The sequence below is a fragment of the Xiphias gladius genome, chromosome 14, assembly GCF_016859285.1.
Source record: "Xiphias gladius isolate SHS-SW01 ecotype Sanya breed wild chromosome 14, ASM1685928v1, whole genome shotgun sequence".
NCBI classification, from domain to species: Eukaryota; Metazoa; Chordata; class Actinopteri; order Istiophoriformes; family Xiphiidae; genus Xiphias; species Xiphias gladius.
Window position 1 is genome coordinate 19,989,009 of NC_053413.1, and position 27,400 is coordinate 20,016,408.

At 41.7% G+C, this 27,400-nt stretch overlaps 2 protein-coding genes and 1 non-coding gene across 5 annotated transcripts; 1 reads left to right on the forward strand and 2 right to left on the reverse strand.

Annotated features, from left to right (window-relative positions):
• The first annotated feature begins 2,234 nt into the window (after window positions 1-2,234).
• On the forward strand, window positions 2,235-13,448 carry phc3 (polyhomeotic homolog 3 (Drosophila)). Of its 3 annotated transcripts, none has more exons than XM_040144045.1 (14): window positions 2,235-2,600; window positions 3,290-3,445; window positions 3,595-3,672; window positions 3,769-3,927; window positions 4,035-4,124; window positions 4,406-4,607; window positions 5,748-6,436; window positions 6,521-6,644; window positions 7,047-7,357; window positions 8,018-8,177; window positions 8,344-8,452; window positions 9,855-9,984; window positions 10,431-10,728; window positions 12,670-13,448. In XM_040144045.1, exons 1-14 carry the CDS (start codon window positions 2,394-2,396, stop codon window positions 12,822-12,824), a joined length of 2,868 nt encoding a protein of 955 aa, XP_039999979.1. In that variant the 5' UTR covers window positions 2,235-2,393; the 3' UTR covers window positions 12,825-13,448. The 3 variants fall into 3 exon arrangements, with proteins under 3 accessions (XP_039999979.1, XP_039999982.1, XP_039999980.1); XM_040144048.1 differs by having other exon boundaries at window positions 8,350-8,452; XM_040144046.1 differs by having other exon boundaries at window positions 7,050-7,357.
• Window positions 13,449-14,526: 1,078 nt separating this feature from the next.
• On the reverse strand, window positions 14,527-23,947 carry dapk3 (death-associated protein kinase 3). Its single transcript, XM_040144257.1, has 10 exons — window positions 23,902-23,947; window positions 23,604-23,700; window positions 22,603-22,694; window positions 20,113-20,473; window positions 18,264-18,393; window positions 18,027-18,075; window positions 17,881-17,907; window positions 17,622-17,774; window positions 17,461-17,506; window positions 14,527-16,701 (listed from the first exon to the last, which is right to left on the reverse strand). The coding sequence occupies exons 3-10, from the start codon at window positions 22,662-22,664 to the stop codon at window positions 16,165-16,167; spliced, it is 1,365 nt and encodes a 454-aa protein (XP_040000191.1). The 5' UTR covers window positions 22,665-22,694; window positions 23,604-23,700; window positions 23,902-23,947; the 3' UTR covers window positions 14,527-16,164.
• Window positions 23,948-25,463: 1,516 nt separating this feature from the next.
• On the reverse strand, window positions 25,464-25,535 carry trnae-cuc. The gene has a single exon. It is a non-coding gene; the product is annotated as a tRNA-Glu (tRNA).
• Window positions 25,536-27,400: the final 1,865 nt, after the last annotated feature.

The following is a 27,400-nucleotide window of genomic DNA, read 5'->3' on the forward strand; positions in this document are numbered from 1 at the left end:
TTGATGCTGATACTAACATTTTGAATGCAAGACCACTTGTAACAGTACTTTTAGAGTGGTATTGCTATGTTTACTTAAGTAAGAGATATCAGTACTTCTTCCACGACATGATATGGCTCTTCTTCCTCTATATCATAGTAAAGTAAAACTAACTTAAACATGTTCTTTTAGAAGAACACACCCAGAGGATGAAAGATTGTCTGGCTGCTTAATTTCACTGAAATCAGTCGCCAGTGGTTTTATGCCTTGCGGTTTTTTTTTTTTTTTGTTTTTTTTTTCTCTGACTCACAATCTTCGTTTAGACAGCCACACGGGCCCCCCTCGCAAGGCTTATTCTATATCTTATTCTCTTCATGAATCGTCGTTGTAACACAATGATCCAGGACACGATAATACAACGCAGCCCAAGTCCGAGGAGTTAAAAACCCCTCCAGAGCGACCGAGGACACATTCTAAAACCGCCAGACAACTCCGGGACTCGGTGAGCGCGGCAGCGGACTCCCCGGCTGTGGAAGGTCCTCCAGCACTGCGAGCGGTGCTGTGTCAAGGCTTTTTTTTTATTGCCTGCTGTGCACCGTCTGATTTTTTTTTTTTTTTTTTTTTTTCCCCCCCATTTAAAATCTCCATTTTAGACAGTACCGACGCATCAGTGGGCTTCATGACTGGGACAACGTGCCGGGGTATGGTCAGTTCCTGATGGCCCGTGTCTTTCAATACCAGGCAGGTACCGCCGACAAGAGGTGAATGATTGTGCATGCATAAAGCGCTGTCTGAGCCGTGGGAGACAGACCGGCGGGGAGTAACAAACCCTGATTTTGCTGAATTAATCATCCGAAGGGGTTTTTTTTTTTCCTCCCCCCAAAATTATGGACAGTCCATTTAATACGAGAATGATTTGTGTGAACGTTCGGGGGTTTATCGAGATTATCGCGCCTGCTCTCAGTCAGACAGAACCAGCTCTGCAGCAAAAAACCAATCAATATGCCATCAGTGTTTATCCCTATGAAACACGGGTAGAGGAGTATTTGTTTTTTTTATTTTAAGACTAGCTTTTTGAGATGATTTCATTATTATTATTGAAACATTTTTTGCTCATAATTAGCCGCCTTTATCAGCCAATGAAAGCAAGAAAAAAAAAAATCCAGCATTGTAGCAGCTTTGCCTTGTGTTTGTCTCCTGACAGATGTGTGAGAGGCACAAAATAACATTGACACCCATCAGTCAGCCAATTATGGGAATTATTCACCTGTTTTTCATACATATTGATTAGGTCCTCATAACAGTGCTTTCACGGGTTACACGCAGCAAATCCCCCTCTGTTTTCTTCGTGTTAAGATGTAATCGTTTGTGTCTAACTTGTGTGCAGAGTTATAATTTTACGATACAGTTACGATGGTCATATTGAAATGACCAAGGTCAAGCAAAAAATTCAGGTGCTCCGAAAAACCACAAAGTTTAGTTTGTTTATACAGTTTTTTTTGTTTTCTGAAAAAACACGCACTTGTGTTCACGAACATAAAACAAACGGGGATAAACTGGGTAACATACATAGTATTATCCGCACATTTACAGACACATTTTCATGGACCGGGGGCGCATTGTGCCGTTAATTTCAGTGCTGCACGGGCTGGATTATCTTCTAAATCTCTTACCTGTGAGTTCATATTCAGTTTATTTATATGCTTTTTTTTTTTTCTTTTACGGTGAATTTTGGTGCGAAACCAAACTGAACCGAAATGAAATCCCATAAAGTGCTTCTCCATTTCTAATGAAACGAATAAAACGAGGATTTGTTTCCTTTCTGTCTATCTCGGCCCGACGTCCCGTCCCCAGACAAAATGTTTTCTACTACAGCTTTGGACCCCCCCCCCCGAGTCGGAATGGGCCGAATTTATGCCGAAGTTACATCTATCAAATACACGTGTTTTTTTTTTAAATTAAAAAAAAAAGCAGACATATATATATTTCAATGATGGCCGAATTAAAGTAGCCTTTAACGTGTTGAGTTTAGGGCAGGATGCTGGAACCGGGAGTCGTCGAAGTCTGATGGAGAGTATTTTATTCAAAGATCCGGGTGTCGGCAAACCACACGCCTGCTCAGTCCTTCAGTAAAGCGGCGTGGTTCGACGTTTTGCAGCACGAACACGGGACGGTTTCTTTTACATTGAACTACCAACTAGTCCTCATTCAGAGCTCTGACAGCCTCTCGTCTCTTTTTCCAGACTCACGTCGCCGAAAGCTTTGGCAGCGGAGCGAGAGACAAGTGCTGAACCATGAAACGTGCGAGCCCCATTCCTACGAGCCTGACTCAGACTTAACCGCTAATCGGGTCGATTCCCGTCCGCTTTAACCCCACGGTTCTCCCCTCGCTGAATCTGTGCGCGACCTGGGACATGGAGCGGCAGAGCCCAGGGGAGAGGCGGGCGGATACTAACAGGACCGTAGCCCCCGCCCCCGCCGCCGCCGCCACCACCACCACCGCCCCCACCACGTCGGCTGCAGTCACCGTGGCAACAGTCAGCGCCAGCAGCAGCACCACGTGCATCCGGGCGCCCTCGGCTTCCCTCGGCATCGTCCCGTCGGACAGGCAGGCAGTCCAGGTAATAGACAGCACCCGGCGGCAACGCATGCTTAACTCAACAGGTAGGGAGTCCCGGCAATAGGCAGTGCCCGGGACCTCTGTTTAGTTTGACAGGAAGACAGTCCGGGTAATGGGCAGTACCTGGGACCTTTGGATGTACTGTTTGACTTGACAATATGAAATATGCAATATGAAAAACAGGCTGTCCAGGAAATAGAAATCCCCCTGTATGGTATTTATGTATTTTTTTCAATAGATGTGCTGTCTAGATATGGTATCAAACACACACACACACACACACACACACACACACACACACACACACACACACACACACACACACACACACACACACACACACACACACACACACATATATATGAAATAAACGTGACTTCAGTCACAAAATGTGATGAATGTTCTGATTGCACTTAAGTGAAATAAAACTATCAATCTTAAAGCTCTTTTCCATCAAAATAAACGTGTCATTACAAATTACTTCTTCATTTTTATATCAGTACTGCATTCACCAACATCAGATAATGATAAAAAATAAATATAGAGTTTTCTAAATACTTCATTTTTTTCATTGGTCTGTGCAGTAACGGCAAACAAGAAATTTCAGAAGATGATAGCACTGTGCTGCATACAGTGCACTGACAATTCACTTGTAAAGGACAAGGATGTTTTTATGATATGAACCAACAGGTGATCCAGCACGCCATCCACAGACCTCAGAGCATGGCGGCCCAGTACCTGCATCAGATGTACGCGGCCCAGCAGCAGCACCTCATGCTGCAGACGGCAGCCCTGCAGCAGCACCAGCACAACCCCCATCTGCAGAGTCTGGCAACCATACAGCAGGTCAGTGTGTGTGTGTGTGTGTGTGTGTGTGTGTGTGTGTGTGTGTGTGTGTGTGTCATATGTTAGTGCAAGCAGGAGGAGTCATTTTAACACGAATGATGTGAGTGTGAGAGAAAAGCGAGGTACGATGTGTTCCCAATACTTTCCAGGCTTCAGTCTGTCAGAGGCAGTCTCCGTCTTCATCTACTGGCAGTTTGGTTCAACCTGCTGGTGGTTCCCAAAGCTCGGTAAGCATCTTCGTCACCACTCTCATCAACCTGACCACAAATATTAACCTCAGACGCTGACTTTTTACATTCCTCATCGTGCCTCTCTGAATCCAGATCACATTACCAGCGTCTCCAGTGGCAGCCCAGCTGATTGGCCGCACCCAAACATCCAACTCCACTGCTGCTGCAACCACCATATCGCAGCAGGCCATGCTCCTGGGAAACAGACCCACCAACTGTAACCAAGCTCAGATGTACCTTCGAACTCAGATGGTACAAACCTTTTCAAATATCTCAAGCTCCAGGTCTTACTGGTTCTTTAAAACTGCATGACTCATTTACCCTATTTCTTTTTTACTGAATGCTTTTTCCTCTGTCAGCTTATTCTAACTCCTGCAGCCCCTGTGGCTGCAGTTCAGTCAGACCTCCCTGCTGTCACCTCCTGCTCCTCTTTACCTACCTCCTCTCAGGTACAAACTTTGCCGGGCACAGAATTAGAATAAGCCATGCATGCCACAAGACTGCAATATAATAGACGATATCGGGACGTTACAAACCTTGAGCACCAGCCACACTGGAGAGTTAAAGGATAGCCAGTAAATAGTAAAGTGAGAGGTAAAAATGGGATTTTGATGAATGTTAGAGGAACCGTTGATAAAGCTGCATGAAAAAGCACAAGGTAGTACAGGTCTGTCAACCCCACACCCATTGGCTATTACAAGTGTAAAAGACTCTTTTTGCATGTATCCAGGTGCAGAATCTGGCTCTGCGTGCCCACTTGCCTGGAGCTCTGGCTACAGCCCACAGTGTCATCCTAAAGCCGCCGGCCCAGTCCCAAGCCTTGTCTCCAGCTGCCTCTTTGTCCAAGACGTCAGTCTGTGCTCTGAAGACCGGCCAGTTGACTGACACCTCAACTGAAACAGGTCAGCCTGGACCCCAGATTATAACCCCAGGTGAGCTCGTGTGTCTAAATACTGAGGCTGCAAGGAAGGTGTACGAGAGGATCCATGTGTTTTAGGCTTACGTGATGAGCCCCAGTAATTAAGAGGAACTCCAGCGTGCTGTCGACACATATTACTGAACATCTATGGTCAATCAAGTGACCTTTGTCAGGCATTTCATATAACAGATGACAACAAGCCTCCATACAGTATATACTCACAAAGAACAACAACCAATCTGAAGAACCAAGCAACCAACCATCCATAAACAATGAGGTAGGGGTAGGGAAAAAATCAATAACACACATAACAAAGGTGAAACAGATCATTTCTGATATACAGTATTACAGCTGGTAGGTGTTTTCTGTTGATATGTTATCTCCAGCAGGTGCTTGCGACCTACCTCATCATCTTTCAGTGAAACAAAGACAGATACGTTATCTTTAGAGCATTTTGGAGGGGAAACCTGTGTTCCAGACGACGCTACTTCTCACAAAATTAATTCTTCCATGAATAGTCCTAAACAAATATAGATGTCTTATGCAAGCATCAACACAAACTCCTCCTCTGATGATGTAATGCTAAATATTAAAATGCAAAAAGACACCAGGCGCTCAGTCAGTTTCACATGCAATAAATCCAGGTAGCTTTAAAGGAATATTCTCATCTGTTTCTTGGCAAGAAAGCCGATAAGTGTATTGCTCAAAATCAAAGTCAAAGTATTCCTTTGAGGTCCTTTGAAGATGAAAAAAAGGTCACAGTAAAGAGATGTTTTTCAGTCTTAATCCTTTAAGACACTGACCAGGTCCGACCTTATTGGGTCCTCATCATGGCTGAAATAGTGAAAACAATTTGATTATGTCTAGTACTCTTTATTGTAGTACTATTCTATCCCCTGAAAGTAGTCAGTTTTAGGCAAGTGTTACTTGTTACTTATATTGATTTAGACTCCCTTGGATGTGGTTACATTACATTTTCTTTACTAACTCTGCCTCACCTAAGTCAATAATTTTTCTTAACTTATGGTTTTAATTTGAGAACTTTGGTAGGACTGTTGCAGGTGTAGTTACTTCTCAGGTTAAGTCCTGGAGAAAGAGGTACTTGTTCCTCATGTCTTTCTATTCATCAATGTTCCTGCGGCCTACTTTCCAGTGCAGACCCACGCTCTGGTCAAGCAGCAGCTGTCCTGTCCATCAGGCCAGCGGGTAGCACACCACCAGCTCATCCTCCAGCAGGCCACAGCGGGCGCTCTCAACCACAGACAGCTCCAGCCCATTGCCCTCAGAGTGGCCCCCCAAGAGACCAACTCCAGCCCTCTTCCTCTTTCAGTCAAAAGACTGACCGCTCTCAGCACCCAGTCACAAACCAACAGTGACCCCCAAGCCCCCTCTTCTTCTTCTTCTTCTTCTTCTTCTTCTTCGTCTTCTTTTTCTTCTTCTTCTTCTTTTTCTTCTTCCTCTTCTTCTTCGTCTGTCACCAGCGTGTTTGCATCATCAGCTCAGACCTCAATCCCAGCTGCCACCGTTCAGCCTCAGCCTCCTCCTCTGGTGGCCGCTCCACAGCGTCGGCTCTCGTTCCCACAAGTGCAGAATCAGCCTCCGCCTCCTCCTCCACCTCTGGTTCTCCCCAGGCTGCCCAAGAACCCCCCAGCCTCCCTCCAGAGGTTGTCCATGCACTCCGTCCAGGCTTTGGCCGTCCAGTCGGGGCAGGTGCTGCTGACAGAGCAGGAGCTCCCTGTGGCGGAGGCCCTGGTCCAGATGCCCTACCAGAACCTGCCTCCTCCTCAGACGGTGGCTGTCGATCTGAAAGTGCATCCGGTCAGACGCAATGAAACTCCATCGGTGAGTCACCTTGTCTTGTCTGGAGATCGCCTGTTCTCAGTATGTGTTGGTTTGACTGAGGTTTTGTTGTGGTTTGAATTTCAGTCGGGGCAAACATGCAAAGTGAATGGACTGAGCTCAGAGGAGAGGAAAGATGAATGTTGTCCAAGTCGACAGAGAGACAGGACCCCTATACCCCTCGTTGTGGCTCATAAGCAGAACGGTACAGGTAAAATATGATAATAAAAAATTTAAATAAACATACAAAAATACAGTACAACCCTCTCTAACTCTATAGATTCTACCCACTAGCCAGATTGGTGCATAAAAGTGGCTCAGAAAAGCACTGCTTATAGTGGCTTGAATTAACCTAAAAATCTGAACCTGGATCAGTCTGTTTCATAAGGCTGGCTTAGAGCTAATGTAAGCAGCCTAAATCAAATCTGGTTTATCCTCCCGTCAACTCAAAGTGAAGGAAACGGACAGGTTAAGGCAAAAATGTAATGTGCACGGCCGGCGAAGCCAAAATATTAAACATATCACATATAACCAGATTAATGAAATAATACTAGTTTAACTGCTTGAGAAACACCCCTCAGTTGTACTATCTTTTATGCCTCTTATTTCGCAGCAGTGATGGGTTCATCCCCCATCATCTCCAGTCACTCAGTGATCAGGTCACCACAGGTGGAGGAGCCCTCCCAGCTCACCACCACCACCAACAGTAGCTGCAGCAGCACTAGCAGCAGCAGCAGCAGCAACCCTCCTCCTCCACCTCCTCCTCTGCCTCCTCCCATCCTTCCTGCTGCAGTCAGAGGCCCCAGCCAGCCTCCCTCTGCCCCGGCCAGCCTCCCAGGAAGCCCCGACAGGATACTTACAACCCATGTCCTCACACACCTCATAGAGGGCTTTGTCATCAGAGAGGGCCTGGAGCCATTCCCGGTATGTCCGCTGGAGGCGCAACAAAAGCGGTCACTAAGGGCACCAGTGAGCCTCAGTCAGCGGTGGATGTTGTAGTTAAAGCTCACCCTCACATCTTTTAAAGGGACAATGTAACTTGCATTTCCAGTTTTTTGTTTGACGGTATATATTTCTTACTAATGCATTAACACAGATTTGGTGCACTTGAGAGTATTTACAGCAGCAGGACGGTGTATGTGGGTTAGACTCAAATTATACTACAGTGTGTGTGTGTGTGTTTATTGTAATGAAGGAACATGTCACGTGGCACCGCGTTGTGGATCACTGATGTGTTTTTAATGGTGTTTGGAGAACAATGGAGCTCTATGACAAATAGGAATGAGATCTATTAGGTTTCCGATACTCAGACAATACTTGTTAGTCGGATCGATTCATTGTTGGCTTTGGTCTTTTCATGGGATCAGTTGACAGGAAAAATAGCGAATATTGCCAGCCTTATCCTTTAAGCCCCACTATTTCGTCATCTCTTCCAGACCAAAAAATGTGCCACAATGTAATAAAATATAATTTAGTAATCCAGTGACCTTTGAAAATTACACCCTATCTACATCTACACATTGCTCAAGCCTTTCCGTATCAGTATGTAAGGTTTCACTTCTCTAAATGCACCTCTCGATGCAGGTGGGTCCTTCCTCGCTCTTAGTAGACCAGCAGGCTTCACTTCCAGAGTCCCAGGAGATACACACCAACGGGGATGCAGCGGCAGAGGACAGTCCTCTGGATGCTGACCAGTCAGATTCAACAGACTCTGAGATGGAAAACGATGGCCCTACAGCAGATGGTGAGGACTCTGTGTGTGTGTGTGTGTGTGTGTGTGTGTGTGTGTGTGTGTGTGTGTGTGTGTGTGTGTGTGTGTGTGTGTGTGTGTGTGTGTGTGTGTGTGTGTGTGGGTGTGTGGGTGTGTGCGCGCGCGCGTGCCTGTGTGACTAACAGCTGGTCCTCTGAAGTTGCAGAGCTGGGGGAGAGTGTGCTGCAGTGTGAATACTGCGGGAGCAGAGGTTATGCTCAGACGTTTCTGCGCTCCAAACGCTTCTGCTCCATGACGTGTGTCCGAAGGTAAATGAATCACACACACATCGAGATGTGACTAACGCGTTTCCGGTTCCTAGAGGGTGCGCGAACAACAGGTCAACAACCACAAGTAACATCAAGCGTCTTGTTCTATGAAATAATGTCAATCCAGTGCTGAAAATATACAACTGTATTATAAATACAGTAAAAAAAAATTTCAATTGATGCTAAAATTGATGTTAAGTTAGAAGAAACCTTCATTTCCTTTTCTTGGGCTGATTAAAACCTTCAGCTTCTCTTACTTAAAATTAAAGGAGCAAAGTTTGACACTGTAACCAGTAACCAGTCCGGTTGAACTGTTGTTTCAGTGTTTATTTGACGTTAAAGGATAAGGCTTTCTGCGTTCTGTATTTTTTAACGTCAACAAATCCTGTGAGAACAACAGCTCATTAATTCTAATAACACGTAATTCTAATAACAAGTATTGTGTGTGGAGCCAAAGCCTGATATGTCCTATTCCTCTGTGCCATTGACCTCAATTTTTGTCCAAATGAGCCACACTGCTGCACTGGGTAAAACCATGAAAATGAGCACTTACGTTAAATTTGCTTAGAGTTAATGCCACAAACGCAGTTCTTCTGCCAGAAATACTAAGTAGAGCACCAAATGTGTCTTAATCCGCTGCCTAAAATAGTCCCTAACAAATAGACTACTTACTTCTGTGTGACTAAAGTTTCCTTAAAACTACAGTGCCCAGCAATTATATGATCTTTTTTAAGAAAAGAAACTGCTGTGTTTGTGACACATTTTTAAAGATTTGTATATTAAGTAGAAACCTATAGGTTCAGGACTGAAGGTAAAGTTCACTTTTAAGAAAAATGCTGAAAATGCCAGCTTTGTCCTCTAAAGCAGTCGATAATGTTGGATTTTTTAATGTGCAACTCTGATGCGGCACTTTATATTTGCCCTGTTTCAGTGTTGGTGTGTTGCCTCAAGTTCACCACGCTGTCTCGGAAAGTATGAAGAAAGAACGAGCACCACTTTCATCCCTCTGCTCAGAGGCATACATCAGAAGACTGGTTCCAACTTTGTGAATGAAAAAGCAGGGTGTTGCTCTCCCTGTACAAATAAAGACTAAAAAGTAATGTGAAAGGTTTATTTCATCTGTCACACAAGACAAGTAAAAATACAGCCCTTTCCTTTGGTGGTGAGACACGTCATTTGACATCTGGAGTCCATTGACCCCCATTGGGGTTACAAGAAAAAGTCTCAAGTGTATAATCACTCCCAGGTTTCCCTCTGAATCGCCATCCAGGCATCAAAGAGAGGACAGCTCTGAGTGCAGATGCAGACCATCAGCTCAGAGCCCAATGGCTAATGCCTGTGTAATTGCCTGCACATAGTACAAATCTAATCGAATATTTTGTGACTGGATTTGTGTGTTTAGGTTCAATGTGAGCTGCACCAAGCGAATCACCATACTGAGAGCGGGCCGCTGGGGTCACAGGCCAACGGGCAGGAGAGGACGACCCCCCAGCCGAGTCAATGAAGCCTCCAGAGTGCATTTCCTGAGACAGGTCAGTTAATATCATTGAGCTGATGCATACAGGAAAATACAGAAGTACTGCAAGGGTCACTGGCCCTAAAGACAAGCTGCTCTCTGGGGAACAGCCGCATTTGACAGGAACAAAGCTCTGGAGGAGACTCTTGTGACTGACAAATTGCACCAAACAGAATCTGACTTCAAAAAGGCAGCCCTGGGTTCTTTCAATGGGTGCTTTGTTTTTAGAACCTAATGAATCTATGGACAGTATTTAACGCGTGGTTCCTAACCTTCTTGGTTTGTGACACCTCAGAAGAAGCAACAACTACTTGTGACCGTGATTTTATATTTAGAGATAGAAAAATTATCCAATAAACTATGAGAAAAAAAGCAAATATTAAGGAAAGTTACACACTGCTAAATGTAATGTTAAAGTAGTCTAACCCTAAAAAACACAAATATTGGCTTTGTGCTCCACAGGCTCATGGGTCATGTGGCTCAGAGGAGACTCAGCAGGGTTCACTGAGAGAGGAGGACGACGAGGCGCAGGAGGAGGAGGAGGAGGAGGAGGAGGAGGAGGAGGAGGAGGATGAACCTCCCGTTCCCATGAAGACCAGGCTCCGGAAGCAGGCTGAGAGGCAGCGAGAGAGGGAGAGGGAGCAAGAGAGACAGCAGAGGATGCCAGAAGCAATCAGTGTTTCTGACGGAGAGGAAGACGTCGGCTGTCCCTCCCAGTGGAACGTGGAACAAGTGTTTTCTTATATCAGCTCCCTGCCAGGTACAGATGCGACTTCAGCACGACTCTGTCACTGGAGATATCAGAAAATATGGTTACATACACACCGTGTATCAGGATAGAAAGTTAGTCAGGAATTTTAATGCCCCATGTGTCCGGCTGCACCACGCGGTATTGAAAACAATAAAAGACAACTGTTAATACGAGACAGCTGATGAGTACAAAGAGCAGAAACACACAGTATGAACAAACAACATGAGTTAAAAAAAAAAACAAAGAATACAGTTTAAAAAGGGAGAAGGGCTGGATTTTTGTGAAAATATAAGGAGGAATACATTCAATATTTCAATTGGCAAGAAGAACTTTCTGTACATTTTTGGTGACTCTTACTAGTCTATTTCCCTGAGGGTAAAACTCAAAGTGGGTAATTTATAATCTAGAACGCTTTGTTCTTTATATTTAATTCATATGAAATTCTATAATTCTACAAGCTATTTACTGTTCTCTCCTGTTGCAATTCCTTCCTAACATTCAGATTTACATACCACACGGACATGATGAAAAATGCTTCCTAATTAACTGAGGCTGAGTGCGAGTCTGCATTTGAAAAGCTGTAACATGCTCCTGTTATATTATAAAATCAATGTGAAGTGTGACTACATGAGGAAAAATTACCCCTGTGGCAAAATGGGCAGAAGCTAAAGAAGAAAAACAGCTCATTTTAACAGCTCCATCACATCAAAGTGGTCGTTTGCGTGTGTTTTGAGTTCATTTCACAGTCGGTCAGTGCCCAGTGCTGTGACACCTTTCAGTCCGTTTAATTTTAGATAAGAGAGTCAGGATCCCCTAAATAAGTATAAAACTGTTGTTTAAACCGCTCTTAAAGTGCTCCTAATTGCTAGTTGAGGACTTTTTCCCGAAGTACCAGTTCACGATGTGATGTGATGGTAAGAAAATTAAAAAAATTACTTTGATTTAATTTTCAGCTTGATTTTTCAGCTTGACAACAAACATACAAATATATTAACCTGCACACATTTCCTGGTGCTTGTAAGCAGCCAAACAAACATTGTCTGTCTTCTCCTGCCTTTAACTTCCTGCATCTAAACATAAACTAAGTAGAAAGAGAGCATTACTCCTCGGGTTATTTATTATATTTGAATATATGTAGGTAGGTGCAAAACAAACTGAGCAGCCTTTCCTTTGTATACGGTGTATTACAGACACTCTGCTGCTGCTGCCTTCAGGGACATTGAGTGAATTATCCCCGGTGAATCAAATTAATGGTGCCAGATGTTCAAAACAGCAAAGGAAGCTTTGATGAAACTTGATGCCGGAGCGGGTCCTTGTTCCTTGTGTTCTCTTGTGTTGTATAAAATTGATATTTGTATTTAAACATTAAGAGTAGAGCTGCAATGATTAGTCGATTAATCGATTACTTGATCTTCGGAAAGTTAATTGGCAACCATCTTGATAATCGATTAATCGTTCTAGTTATTTTTCAGGCAAAAGTGCCAGAGAGTCAAGTGTGTCAGCTTCTCAGATGTGGGGATTTGTTGCGTTTCCTCATCATATATCCCAGTCAACTGAATATCTTGGGGTTTTGGACTGTTTGTCAAATAAGATCAACAATATCAACTTTATTGCCATTGCACAAAGTGCAGGTACAGAGACAACGAAATGCAGTTAGGCATCTAACCAGAAGTGCAAAGTGAGGCAAACAAGCAATATGAATACATCTACTTGAGCTGTGAAAAATAATAATGGGACTTTTTCACTGTTTTCTGACTTTTTATAGACAATATTAATCGAGAAAATAATTGTCAGTTCAGTTGGTTATGACAAAAATCGTTAGTTGCAGCCCTAATAAATAGTCACATGAAGATCATAATAAGTCTGCAAATGTCTGCCTACATCAAAATGAAAAGGGGACACCCACTCTATTTAGTCCAGTCTCCATCTACTCTTTTCTCTTTTCTCCAGGTGGTCGCGATGTAGCCGAAGAGTTTCGCTCCCAGGAAATAGACGGACAGGCTCTGCTGCTTCTCACAGAGGATCACCTGGTCAGCACCATGAACCTTAAACTGGGACCTGCACTGAAACTCTGTGCCCACATTAACTCTCTGAAAGATGCATAAACAATTAACATTCCTACTCTCCAAGCGTGAGGTTTGGGTTTTTTTTCTGGACCAGGATGAAGAAAAACAGAACAATGGTCTTATTTTAACTCCCCGCCCCCTGCAGGGACAACAAGGAGGCACCAATCATCTTTAACGTTGTCTGGCTTGTCCTCAGATTTGTACAAAGTCGGTTCAGACACAGAGCGGATTGTGCAAAACTGAAATCATGACCGCACAGACCGCAGTTTTCCTGAGACCACTGCCAAGGATTTCATTCCTGACACCTCCAGCTGTTCCAGCTGTTAGCCTGTCACACAGCGGAGGTTTCGGCTTGAAGTCCACTCACTCTCATGGCTGATTTTAACACAAAGATGAGCAGTTCCTTCTATTACCTCTGATCATTCCATTGTAGTGATTGTAGCATTTTTGCTCCAGTTATCCATTTGTTTCAAAATGGTTTTCAAAGATCTTTGTATCATTTGTAAACAAAGAGAACATCTTAACATTTTCATTGTTACACATAAAGGATGCCGTACGACTTCAAAGTTTACAAAACAGATTATTGCCTACTATCTTGGGGGCGGAGTTTGATACATCATCATCAGCAAACAGTTGTAATTACTTATGAAAGCTAACTGATAACAAGGTTATTTATTGTTATTTATTATTGTATTATTGCCATAATAAAAAAATACAATGTTATGGTGTCAATAATAACATATTTTTACAGTGTGAAGAGACTTTCATTTGCTCTGTCACACTTGTTGTTGATCCATTTTTCTGCATAATAATCATAGTTTTTGATACTTGCAATACCTTTGATCTGATGATACCTCTGTACTTTTAATTAGGTAAGATTTTAAAGGCAGCACTTTTACTTGCGATGGAGCTAGAAGGAAAAAAGGGATCTCATCTCACCTCATTCTTTTACCTTTATGACATAAACATACAGATTCTTATAGAGTTTTCGTGCTTCATTATTGGTCAATGTGAGTCTCAAACTGAAAGATCTTTCACGCATTTCGTCATGCCACCACCAGAGGGCCTTCTTGATACTTTTTTGTTTTTTTAGGGAATTAAATGGTGGAACCGAGCCCAGTACAAGGACACGTTATCTACATTTTGAGCCAACAGTCGACTGTGGATGTGACAGTTTGTAGTCGTGGATAAAAACCTTAACTGAAATAACCACAACAGTTCTACCTTTGGCACAACAGCTCCAAGGATATACATTTTGTCTTTCTGGTATATAAGAATAGGTCAGCTGACAAATATTACCAACCCTCTGTTAAGCCTGTCACATTTACATGTTACATGACATGTTTTGTTTTTTTTAATTTTCTCTGAAAGATATAAAGAAACAGAAAAAGGTAAATTTAGAAAATTAGATAATATGAAAATAATAGTTAAGGATAACTACCATCACTACCACGGTCATTACATTCATCATCTAAACAGTCATTCCAGAGACTGAGCACAATATGGGCTGTCAGTAAGAACATGAACCTTAAACATCATTTTCATACCTAACCTCTGTGTTTATGTATTCATATAATCAAACGGGGGGGGGGTTCTTTTACAAGGTCTTGCCTGAGTCATGACAATGTGCACCAACAAGCTATTTCGCCAACCAGGATAATAATCTTACTGTTACGTAGTGTAAAGATAGAATTAAGTTCAAGTGAGATCAGTTCCCATTCACACAATAACAACACATAAGTGAGACTTAGTTACAGTGATAACTTTGTTTATTTGAAACAAACCTAGACAGTTCATTTTACAGCTCCATCTTACACCTTAGAGACAGATTAAAATATATTTTGGAACATTGCTATAATCATTTAAGTGCAAATGAGTACATTTCTCTACTGAAAAATACTACTGACTATATCATATACTTTTCTATGCTATACACGGGGAATGTGTTGCCTGGATGTGAAACTTATCGATGGAATGTTTCAAGTGTGCAGGGATGGTCTGGATGAAAACAGAAAAAAAAAAACTAACAGAGATACAGTATATAAAGAAAGTGTCCATGCACACTATTTGGTTTACAAGGCTACTGTGCAAAAAGTTGTGGCGTTTAAGACATTGAGCGATATCAATTTGATAGAAATGTCATTAACTCGGTAACAGGTGAGTGCTCAAGGAGGCGATAAGGTCTATCTGTGTACAGGCACTGCAAAGATGAGTTTATACATTCTCAAATCTGGTAACGCTTTATTTTATAGGTCCTTGAACTCTGATTAATTTCCAAATAATTTCCTGGGTTGTTTCTTGAAAACAACCATGTTATATGGCGCTAATTACAGGTAAAGTAGAGAATGATCCAGTTAATGTCCAGTGCTATGTAGTGCTAGGGCAGCCTTGAGACTTTTTAGTCAGAGGACAGCAGGTGAGCTGAACATGAAAATGCAAAATGTGTCTACAAAACACACAATTCAGCAAATATCAAGGCTAAACTTTCCAATAATAAATGAATGATTAATAAATATGTACTGGGGTTTAAATGGAGCAATATCTTTCAGGGAAATTCCTCTGCAAATCACAACTAATTTGACTGATTGTAATGGCGTGTCTATATTCCCTGTAATTATTACCATACATGGTACTTTCCAGGAAAATGTCAAGAAATTCTGAAACAATGGACCTGCAAAATAAAGCATTACTTTCAAACTTCTATGCTCAGGGCTTTTTGTTTATTGCATCCTTTAGAGTCCACACTCTGTCCCAACATATGAGAGAAATTTAACGTCAGCTGCAATCAAATCTAAAATGCATGTAACCGGATAAATAAATACCCCTGAAATCTGTGCAAACCTGAAACTACAAGCTGTATATTGTGAAGCTTTCTCACATAACTAGCAAATAACCTAATAACCTGAGGCTGGAGAAAAAATAAGCAGACGTCTATGACTTTTAAAGTACTAGAAGATTCATAATGTAATTTAGTTTCTAAAAAGAAAACCAGGGTAATAAAAATAAACAACTGTTTCTCCATCTGCAATACCAACGAACAAGAAAAAGCCAATGTGGTTTGCAAATAATTTGGTAACTATAATGCACAAAGCTGAATTACATTACATAAAAATCTCTAAAATTATAAATTAATTTATAAAAACACAGGAATGAGCCTTTTCACGGGGAAATGGGTTCAGTATGTTGCCTCTCCGCTTCTTGCTGGTTCTCTCAAGCATGAAATAAACAGGGTGGAACATCTTTCCCGACGGACAGCAGCGGCATAGCTTATGATGACAACTGACCCACTCAAACATGTGAGCTGCGTAGCACACATGCAGAGAAGACAGGCAGGAGGAGACCGGAGAGTGAAAATGTCATTGTTGGACATCAGCCCGGCTCAGGGCATACTGCCAGAGCTGAGCCCGTCCTTCTCTGCAGATATGGACTTGACCAGCTCCTCCACCCAGCGGACCTCAGAGGCCACCTGCTCAGCCAGGGCCTCGTAGCGGTTTTCCAAGCGCCCAAACCTGCGCTTGAGGATGTTGGCGGCTTGCATGGTGACCCGGGCGTCCTCCTGGCACTTCTTGCGCTGGGCCTGAGAGCGCTGCAGCTCTTGGCGTATGTGGCTCAGGTCGCTGGAGATGCTCTGGTTCTCCTCTTTGTACCAGCCCTCCTTCTCCTCATAGATAGACAGCAGCGCCGCCACGTCCTCTTGGCACGAGCGCTGATTGCGCTCCAGCTCCTTCAGGCCTTCCTCTGCCGCTGCGATCTCCTCGAGTACCTGGGAGAAGCGCTCGAAGTTGACGTAGGTGTTGTTAGGTGGCATGCTGGAGTGGGACTTGATGGTGTACTCCTTCAGACGAGTGGTCTTCAGGCGCCGGCGCTCGGGTTTGTGGTCTCTTTCCTCCTGGCGCACGTTCCGCCTCTTAATCACCTGCAGAAGAAAAATGCAAAGGTTTGAAATAAGGATGGTAATTAGATAAGATATCCCAACTGATACTGGATTTTTGAGGCCAACACCATTACTGATATTTGAGGGTTTAAAAAAATTGGTAACTCTGTCAATATTCATTTTGTTACATAAACACAGAACATAAACAAAAACTTTTGAAAGGGACTTAAATTTGCTTTATTAAAGAATTGTGACTAAGGTATGTACTGACTAGGATTTGTTGCAGTTAGGCTACAAATTAACTGCAGCGCTCTCAGGTGGAAAAACTATGTAATGAAACCTGGACCGTTTTTTAAATATCCTCAAACATATCTTTGGTGTTGCCCTATTACAATTTCTTGTTGCTTATCAGCCGACACATACACTACTTATAACTTAACTGCACTGCAATTGAGTCATGGAGTAATGTGCTCCCTGTGCTCTTTCTGTGTTAGAGGATGGGCTGCAGCATTTTGAACAATATATCCACGAGCTATATCTCTTTGGCTGTGGCAGAAGTATAACGAATTACAGTAATCTAGTCATGTAGACACAAAAGCATAGATTCATTCCTTAGCACTTTCAGAACATTAAATATGTATGAGCTTAGAAATATTTCTTAATGAGGAAAAAAAAAAAAAAAAAAACTATGATCAAAAAAAGTTTCTTAATATGAATAGACAGCTCAGCAGCTGAACTGCAAATGTGACTGTGAATGTTTTAACTGTAAAACCAGATATAAATGCTAAATAAAACGCCCACCTTAATCCAAGGGTGCTCAAGACTGTCATCAATCGTCATCCTCTTCCTGCGAAAGAAAATAATCCACCGGTGAGAAAATGACAGAGTTTAGACTTTTATATCTTTACATAACAGACATTTCTCTCCTTTTCTTGTGGCTTTAAATGAGACGATAGTCTTACTTTGGATCCTTTACCAACAGGCGCCGTATGAAGTCTTTGGCCAGCTCACTGGTATTGCTGAAATACTCCTCATCAAAGTCGTAGTTGACAGCTGAGATGTTAGTCAGGGTCTCCTGCTTGGTCTCGCCCAGAAACGGAGAAGCACCACTCAACCTAACGCAGACAGAGGTTTTGCTTTAGACCACATATGGAGGAGTGGTGAAGTGATTTCTGTTTCTACAAATGAAAACAGCCTGTCATGAAGTGAAACACTACTCACAGAATGTATGTGATTACTCCGATGCTCCTGCAGAGAAGATGAGAAGCACACATGAATGGGAACTGCCGCACATGTCAGTATACAGCTTCAGTGGAAATTCAAAAAAACAAGAAAAAAGAAAAAAAAAAAACATGCTGACATCTTACCACATGTCTGCCTCCAGTCCAAGTGGCTCATAGTTGACTATTTCTGGCGCTGTAAAACACAAAGGAATGAACTCTTTAATTCAAACCAGATGTGGGGATCTGAAACACACCATCAGCCACTTACAAGGTTCAACTCACTTGCCAGCGTGGGCAAAAACTACAACAAAAAAAAACTGATCTGGGATTTTGAAAGTGGAACTTTTAACTGTGTGAATTGGATATGTTGGAGGATCTCACCGACAAACTCTGGCGTTCCAAAGATGTTCTTGAACTCGTTTCCTGCTTTAATCTGATGAGCAATCCCAAAGTCAATCAGTTTGATCCTGGGGTTGGGGACGTTCTTGTCCAGCAGCATGATATTCTCAGGCTGAAAAAGAAAAGAGTGAGAGAAGGGGGAAATGTTTTCATTTAGTACACATATACACAGAGTTACCAGGGCACTTGATTTCCCTTTGTCTAACATTAAAGCTGCATTAATGGATATTTTGGCCACTTGCGGGCAGAGGAACAAACTGGAAAAAAAAACCAAAAAAAAAACACAGTAACAAATGATCACCTTTTAAAGTTCAGTTGCAACAGTCACTTATTTATACAATAAAACAGACACAGAGCAACATTTGTGTTGATTTGGAGTCACGTTTGTGTCCACCTGATGAATTTAAGTCCAAAGTCCTTTGAGATCCACTGACTCCTGAGGGAAATATTTGGATCTTTAGCTGCTAAATGCTCCACTATGTTCACGTTAACTTCTTCTGTCTGCTGTTTGTTGCTGGGCAGGGGGTATACAGCGGGTTTATCAGCGAATTGTTATTTAAATCAACAAATGGCTGGCTATGTCTGGAAACGAGGCTGATGAGAGCAGAGTGTGTAGTTTGTGGGCCGTAAAAACAAAAAGATGCTACGACGTTCTAGAAGGTGAGGAGAACTGCATAGTCGGGTAATAATTCCTTGTGGGTTTGTCACTATGAGTGACCCCGTTTCACGTTACAGGCATTATTAAGGTACATTTCCAAGTTTGTTTGTCCTTCAAAGCCATCTCATCTGACACCGGGTTGGATCCAGGCAATTTAGAGTAGCACTATAGAAACTAATCACAATGTAAAGCTCCAAACAGATCTGCTAGTAAGGACAGCTTAGCCATGTATCAACATAATAATGCAACTGTCTTATGAGAAGTATCATTTGGGAGTTTGAATAATAGAATGTTTTGATATTTACGTATTGCTGTGTGAAGGCTGCTATATAAATTAAGTTCAATTTGATATACTGTAGCTGAATTCTCATTTTTTCTTGGTCTTAATGCATGAATTAAAATTAAATGATGCATTTTTCTGGAATAAATAGACCGCTGTAGCTGACTGTAATGAACAATGAAAGCCACTCATCTGTTTGCTTATCACGTCCACATAACAAGTTAATTTCATTGTATCTGTATATTAAAAGACAACAAGGGAATAGCCATCCCAAAAATATCATTACATTATTCAAAACTAGGGCTGCAACTAACAATTATTTTCCTTATTGATGCTGATTATTTTCTCAATTATCCGTTCAGTCTATGAAATGTAAACAAGAATTGAAAAACGCTCATTCAAACTCCCCACAGCCCAAGTAACATCTTAAAATCTTCGATTTGTCTATTGATTAGTTCAAAAAAAAAAAAAAAAAAAGAAGATATTTCACATATTCTCACATTTGAGAAGCTAAACCGGCAAAATTGCAACATGTTCGCTTGAAAACTGGCTGAAATAATAAACAGATTATCAAAATAGTTGCAGATTAATTTTCTTTTGATGGATTAATCATTGCAGCTCTACAAAAATCATCAGCCAAAGACATCTTTCAGTTTTGCCCTGCCCAGATACTGCATACATTTTCCCCACAAACAGCAGGGCAGCCTTGTGTGCCTACAGCTCTATCCTGGGTTACAGATGGAAAAACCGCTCAGAACACAGAAGTGCCAGCTACTTACAGTACAACACAAACTTCTTCTAACACCTTAACTGAGCTTCTCACCAACGTGTCATTTACGACCGTTGGCCCAGAGCCTCACAAACAGGCTGTCTTAACCACACACTCTGCTGACCTTGAGGTCAAAGTGAGCGATGCGTTTGGAGTGGAGATACTGAACGCCGTCCAGGATCTGTTTGAGAAACTGGGTGGCCTCCTCCTCCGTCAGAGATTCCTTCTCAGCCAGGAAGTCGAACAGTTCTCCTCCGGACACCAGCTCCAGGATCAAGATCACATCCGTCTTGTTTTCAAAGATGTCGTGCAGGGTGATGATGTTGCTGTGCTGGATCTCCCGCAGGATGTTGACCTCGCGCTCGATCTCTTCGCGGCTCACCCCTCGCCGGCTGGACGACAGCCGCCGCTTCTTTATGAACTTGGCCGCGTACTCAACGCCTGTGCTCTTCTCCTTACACTTGCGAACGATGGCAAACTGTCCGCTGCAGGAAGGAGAGATTAAGGACAATATTATTTTATTACATGCAAAAGCATGTAGGACTTAAACGATTACTTAATTACTTAGCCAAATGAAAGAAAATCATCTTAAAGTTTGATGATAATTGTTGATCCGTCATCAGTGTAGTCATTGATCAAGTAACAATAGCAAAGTTGCCAGTTATATCACCACAGCTACTTAGACTTGCCCTTTTGTGTTTTTCCAGTTTCATGTTATTGTAATGATTGAATTCTTGGCTGCTGGTCAGAGTACGTAAGCTATATTAAGACATGACTTTGGGAGATCGTTGCTTTTAATATTTTACAAACTAAGTCAGTGCTTCCCACCTTTTCTGGCTTGTGACCCCTCATCACAGATAAGGGCCTCAATGTAAACCTATGGTTAAACCAAAGACTGTTTTTTCTTTATCAGATTGCTTCATTTGAGGGGTTTTCAGAGGCTCAAAGAGGTAGTATCCAATATTTCCCAAGGAAAAAAAAAAAAGACAGAAAATCTTCACTGTAAAAAAAATATACATCCTATCAAGTCATTTCTGTCCGTAATCAAATTATAAAAAACTAGTTTTCTTAACAAAAACTAAAGTAATCTGCCACTGCAGTGGGAATATTTCAATCTGTTTCCAAAAGAATTCAACTTGTTTCAACAATTTATAGAAACGAGAGTCGTTGTTTTTATAAGCAAGAAAGCAGAAGACAGGTTGGTGCACTAGTTAAGTAGTAATAATAAATGACTTGGTAGAATGGAAATTTTTGCAGTGGTCTTGTGTCCCCACAGATTTATCAAGGACACCCACCTTTTGTTCCTGACCCTTGGGCTAGTTAACACTAGACTAGGTAACGGGATGAATGAAAATAATAATTAATAGAATAGTTGGTAATGAAAATAATTGTTAGTTATCAAAGTAGAAAACTAGCTTAAAAAGTGACATGTGAGGCTGAAGCTACACAAAGCAAAACAGTACATAGTCAACACAGAACATAATATTAATTGCTGTAATTAAAAATAGTGGACAATTAATGTATGTAGTCTATAGTTTTGTTACAAAATCACCTATTAGCAACCAACAGATTGTGGTTTAAAAAGGCAAAGAATGAAAAACATTACTGACACAAACAATAAGACCAATGTGCTGGTATGAAGACAGCATTTCACACTGCATGCCTGTACAGAGAATTTAATTTAATGTCTGCATACCATTCTATGTGAGCGCACACACACACACACACACACACACACACACACACACACACACACACACACCTCTCCTTTTGAGACACTACACCACAACAGAGGTGGAAAGGCGGGTTGAGAGGCAGTGATGTCTTGCTTTTGCTGCATTACTGCAGAAAAAAGATAGCTAAGGTAGACAGTTGAGTTGAAAGTACCAAAACTTGATGACTCATTCCCAAACCATCAAGCACAGCGTAACAGGGTATAAAAGGATATTCAATATGTTGCTGACACATGCTTGAGAATTTTGGCCCTGTTCAGACCTAAAGTTTTGGATGGAGGGCAGCTCACAGCTGGCATTAAAATGCATCTTGAGTAAATCTCAAGTAATCATGTGCGATTTGATCACACTTCACGCTCACATTTTTTATTTTATTTATTTATTTATGGAAAACTACAAGCACTAATAATCAGAAAAAACAAAAACAAAACTAACAAACCAAAAAAAAAAACATATGTGCACTGCCTTAAAGCTAGAAAAGATAACTGAGGAGACTATACTTTGTTTTACAAACTTGTCTCATTTGTTTCATGTATGAAAATGAACTATTATTCTATGTACACACTACGAACTAAAAACACAGTTTTTCAATGCCATCAGGTAGGAATATGTAGTCATACAACGCTACAGACAGCATGTGGACACATGACTCTCTGATAACCTTCAAACATGTTTAAATGAACAGATCTTAAAGCATCATTAATGTGTTGTGTGTGCACTGAAAGTTGTATTTCGGGATGTCGTCCGGCAACTGGGACACCCAGGACACACGTTAAGGCCATGCATGAGCAGTGTGTTTACATGTAGGATTTTCAGCCAGATGCTTTCATACACAACGTGTTTTGTCAGAGAAGAAAAGTCAGGAAATCTTCACGACATACCTGCCCAGCTCCTCTCCCATCTCATAGTACAACTCGACATCCTCTTGCCTGAAGCCAGCCATGGTGCGACGGGAGTGATGCCTTGAGATTCACTGCAGTGAAAAAGAGAACGATATAAACCCAGTGGAGACCGGCGGGGGCTGGAGTGGAAATATTACACACACACACACACACACACACACACACACACACACACACACACACACACACACACACAGCACAGCGACCAAAACAATGATATGCGAGTAGGTTTGGCCTGGGATAAAAGCCAGAATTACCATTTTCCACCTACAGGGCGAATCACCTCTTATTACCTGGGCTTCTTTCCTCCTTATTTGGCCCGAGTCGACGCAGCTCTAGTTTTCAGAGACTTCTCTCGCTGATGTCAGACCCCTGCATACCAGTCCTACTTACATCATCTCCTCCCTGGACCAGATACTCTGGCTCAGTTAAAGGGACTGGGGTTTAGCTAAACCTCCCGAGTATATATCATTTCACTCCATTAACCCTTATTAAAATGACTGAGCTATATTAAAAAACAAACAAACAAACACGGTTAAAATAAAACAATTCCTGATTCTAGCTGATAACACACTGGTGAGCGCTATAAAAGATGCTGAGTGGCGACTCTGCCGCCTGCGTTACAAGCAGGCAGCAGAAACATTTTCCTCGTGGATTACCATTAGTAAAAGCAGCATCAAGAACGAGCTTATTGCCACAAACACGAAGGGAAACGCCTGCCCAAAGGTACAACCTATTCAATTTATTCCAGATTGAAGGAATACAAACTGTTTTAAAGGAAGAAATAAAGGGAATCCCAGCGACGGAAGACGGCTAACGCTAGCCTAGCTGCTAACCACCTAACGTACTCTATAAACACCGGCTCTCGCTGTTTGTGACTTCAGTTAGGAAAATATACGATTAATGACATCGGTATACTACCGGCAAGTTACACATTCGACTGAATCCAACGTGAAGACAATACTACAACGGATACTTACAGCGTAGTTGGCTACGAGAGCTGCATTCCTCTGAAGTGTGTGTGTGTGAAGACTGGACAGTGTCAAGTAGCCATAGCGAAACACAGAACTTCCGGTCCTGTGATTCAAAGTAAAAGCATCTCCAATTTAAGACTAATCTTTGCTGCCAAGTGATACCATGTTATTTATGGTTAGTCCTACACATATTTGCTGTACATCTTCTCGTAAAGCACTGGCACTAGTTAATACAGCAGTGGTGAATAAATGCGTTTTTTTTTTGTCCACTTTCAATATTTCTGAAGCAACACTGAAAACATACCTCGTAGATTTCAAGTCCCTCTCCACTCCAAATATGTCCTGCTTGTTGTTACATCACCTGGATGCTTGCAGAATGATGTGTGCGCAGGGTGTTTCACAATAGGGCTGTTTTGAATTTCATCCTTGGCAGATGTACCAGCAGAATTTCTGACATCTCAGCTAGTTTAGAGCCAGTCATGGTGCAATATGTAAACATGTGTTATGTGGAAACTTGAACCCTCTAGTTCACATACACTGAGAATGGATGTTTTTCAGTGAAAGAGGAGACGTCCCTTTTCCAGTAAACAATATTTACATATAGATTTAGCCTGGATTCGTAACTAATGGAGAAAGAGTAGGTGTAATTATAGAGCGTTTTAATCAGGTCAATGAACCATATCTCAACCCTACTCAAGTTATTATTCCAAGTAGAGTTTATATATATGTCTTCGAACATGCTTTCAGTAAATGGGTTACTCAAAGTATGTTTGGGGTTGCAGAAGCACCAGGGACAACAAGAAAATGTCCTCAGTGTTGTTTCTGTGAATTTGGGTTTTTTCAACGACCTGTGAAGGACATTGCTTTCAATTAATGTCCAAATAAAAAGGATAAAGTCCGAAACAAATTCTTCTTCTTTTTTTTTTCTTGTTATAGATCTAAAATGCTGGCTGCCTTGAGAAGCGCTGCATAGTACATTGAGAGTTTTTGAAATCACTGCTCCTTTTCACAACAATACAATAATCCCGTCACACTGTCCACAATTTGGCAGCATCGTATTGAGTGGGAATGCGTCCGAGCAGAAAGCAGACGGGGCAACAAACTACATAGAGCCATTTTCTTTTTTTTCCTTTTTTTTCTTTTTTTTTTGCAACAGCAAAGCAGAGAACATGTACGCACACACCGAACCCGGCGTTTTTGTTGTGAAGGCAGGAAGTTCCCGCGTTGATTATTATTATTATTATTTTTTTTTTTGTCGCTTGCTGCAGGTCAATATCCGGCAGAAGGACGAACATATGCGATGACATCACGACGAGTGAATAAACCTCGCTGCAGTACGTCAGTGGATAACAAGATCCAGCACGCGACAGCGGAGATTAAAGAGGGGCCGAGATCATTCAGACCGCAACGAAGCAGATAGCACTGGGTGCCATGGGTGACACCTGACACCACTTCCCTTTTCACCTATTTCTCCTACTTCGACTTGTAGGTGAGTTAACGGTTAGTAGGATGTTGGCCGAATAAAAACAGCCGTTGAGCGTCTTAAAAGTTCGGTAAGTGCAAACGAAATTATGATCACGGTGACCAATAAAACACACTGAAGACACATTATAGCCTATCATTTTCCGTAATGACATTTTAATTATTAATTTCATTTAGCCTACACCAAATCAGTATTAGCTTAAAGCCTCCTGGGTATTAAAACCACAGCATGGTGTGACTGGCGATACAGTAATCAAATCAAATGTGGAATAATGAAGAATACTGTGAAGGACCAGGAACCAGTTCGACACATGTCAATATAGTTGTATACATGAATCAACACCCCTCCGCAAGACAAGGTGACCCAAGTATCCTTAAAACATGTTCCCTGACCGGGAATCGAACCCGGGCCGCGGCGGTGAGAGCGCCGAATCCTAACCACTAGACCACCAGGGACTGCAATAAGCTTTCGCTGAGTCTGACAACGCACCGACTAGATACACAACAAACACATCATTTTCTAAACTATGAGAATATACAGTTTAATGAGCACAGGATGATAGCAAGTAATTAGGATGGTACCTAGGCTAGATAGAGAAATACAGGTGAAAAGAATCGGGTGTAGTATGGAGGATGAAAATTGACTAAAATAAGTATTAATAAATAATTACAAAAGTTAGATAGATAAATTCAGGAATCAATAAATAAAACAATAACTCATTTAACGAAGTGAGTATGTAGCTGAAAAACAAAATAAACCACGACTATTGGAAGAGGGATTGTTCAGATGAAGGAACAGGTGGGAACGGACAACACTTGATTTCAAATGTGATTGGTGAATTTGGACGTCCAAATGAAGTAACGGTTAGTGGAGGAAACACGTGTCAATGTATGCGTATATATGAATTAATACCCCTCCGCAAGACACAGTGACCCAAGTATCCCTACAACATGTTCCCTGACCGGGATTCGTCCCGGGCCGCGGCGGTGAGAGCACCGAATCCTAACCACTAGACCACCAGGGACTGTGTTACTTTCAAATTGTGTTTCAAAAGTTGCGAACTACACATAAAATAAAAGAAAGCATTTTCTAAACTATAAGAATATACAATTTAATGAGCACAGGATGGTAGCAAGTAATTAGGATAGTACATAGGCTAGATAGAGAAATACAGGTGAAAAGAATATGGTGTAGTATGGAGGATGAAAAATGACTAAAATAAGTAATAATAAATAATTACAAAATTTACATAGATAAATTCAGGAATCAATAAATAAAACAATAAATCATTTAACGAAGTGGGTATGTAGCTGAAAAACAAAATAAACCATGACTATTAGAGGAGGGATTGTTCAGATGAAGGAACCGGTGAGAACGGACAACACTGGATTTCAAATGTGTTTGGTGAATTTGGACGTCCAAATGAAGTAACGGTCAGTGGAGGAAACACATGTCAATATAGGCGTATATATGAATCAACACCCCTCCGCAATCCAAGGTGACCCAAGTATCCCTAAAACATGTTCCCTGACCGGGCCGCGGCGGTGAGAGAGCCGAATCCTAACCACTAGACCACCAGGGACTGCAATAATTTCACGCTGAGTCTGACAACCGTGCGACTAGATACACAACAAAGACATCATTTTCTAAACTATGAGAATATACAGTTTAATGAGCACAGGGTGGTAACAGGCATATAGAATGGTAAATAGACTAGATAAATAAATACAGCAATCAATAAATAAAAGAATAAATCATTTAATAATAACATTCTTTTGTCCCAGAATTTCCAAGAGCTTGAAGTCTGACACGGAGCTTAAAGAGCTGAAACTTTGACTCGGAGTGTGAATGTATCTGGAAAACAAAATCAACCATCACTATTAGAAGAGCTGTTGTTCAGATGAAGGAACCAGTGAGAACCAAGAATGACGTATTTCCAATGTATTTGTTACTTGCGTGAATTTGGACATCCAAATGAAGCCAGTGATGGAAACACATGTCAACATTTACGTATGTATGAATTAACATCCCCTCCGAAAGATACAGTGACCCAACTATCCCAGAAACATGTTCCCTGACCGGGAATCAAACACCAGCCATGGCAGTGAGCGCCGAATTTTAACCATTAGACCATCAGGGACTGTGTTACTTTCAAATTGTGTTTCAAAAGTTGCGAACTACACATAAAATAAAAGAAAGCATTTTCTAAACTATGAGAATATACAATTTAATGAGCACAGGATGGTAGCAAGTAATTAGGATAGTACATAGGCTAGATAGAGAAATACAGGTGAAAAGAATATGGTGTAGTATGGAGGAT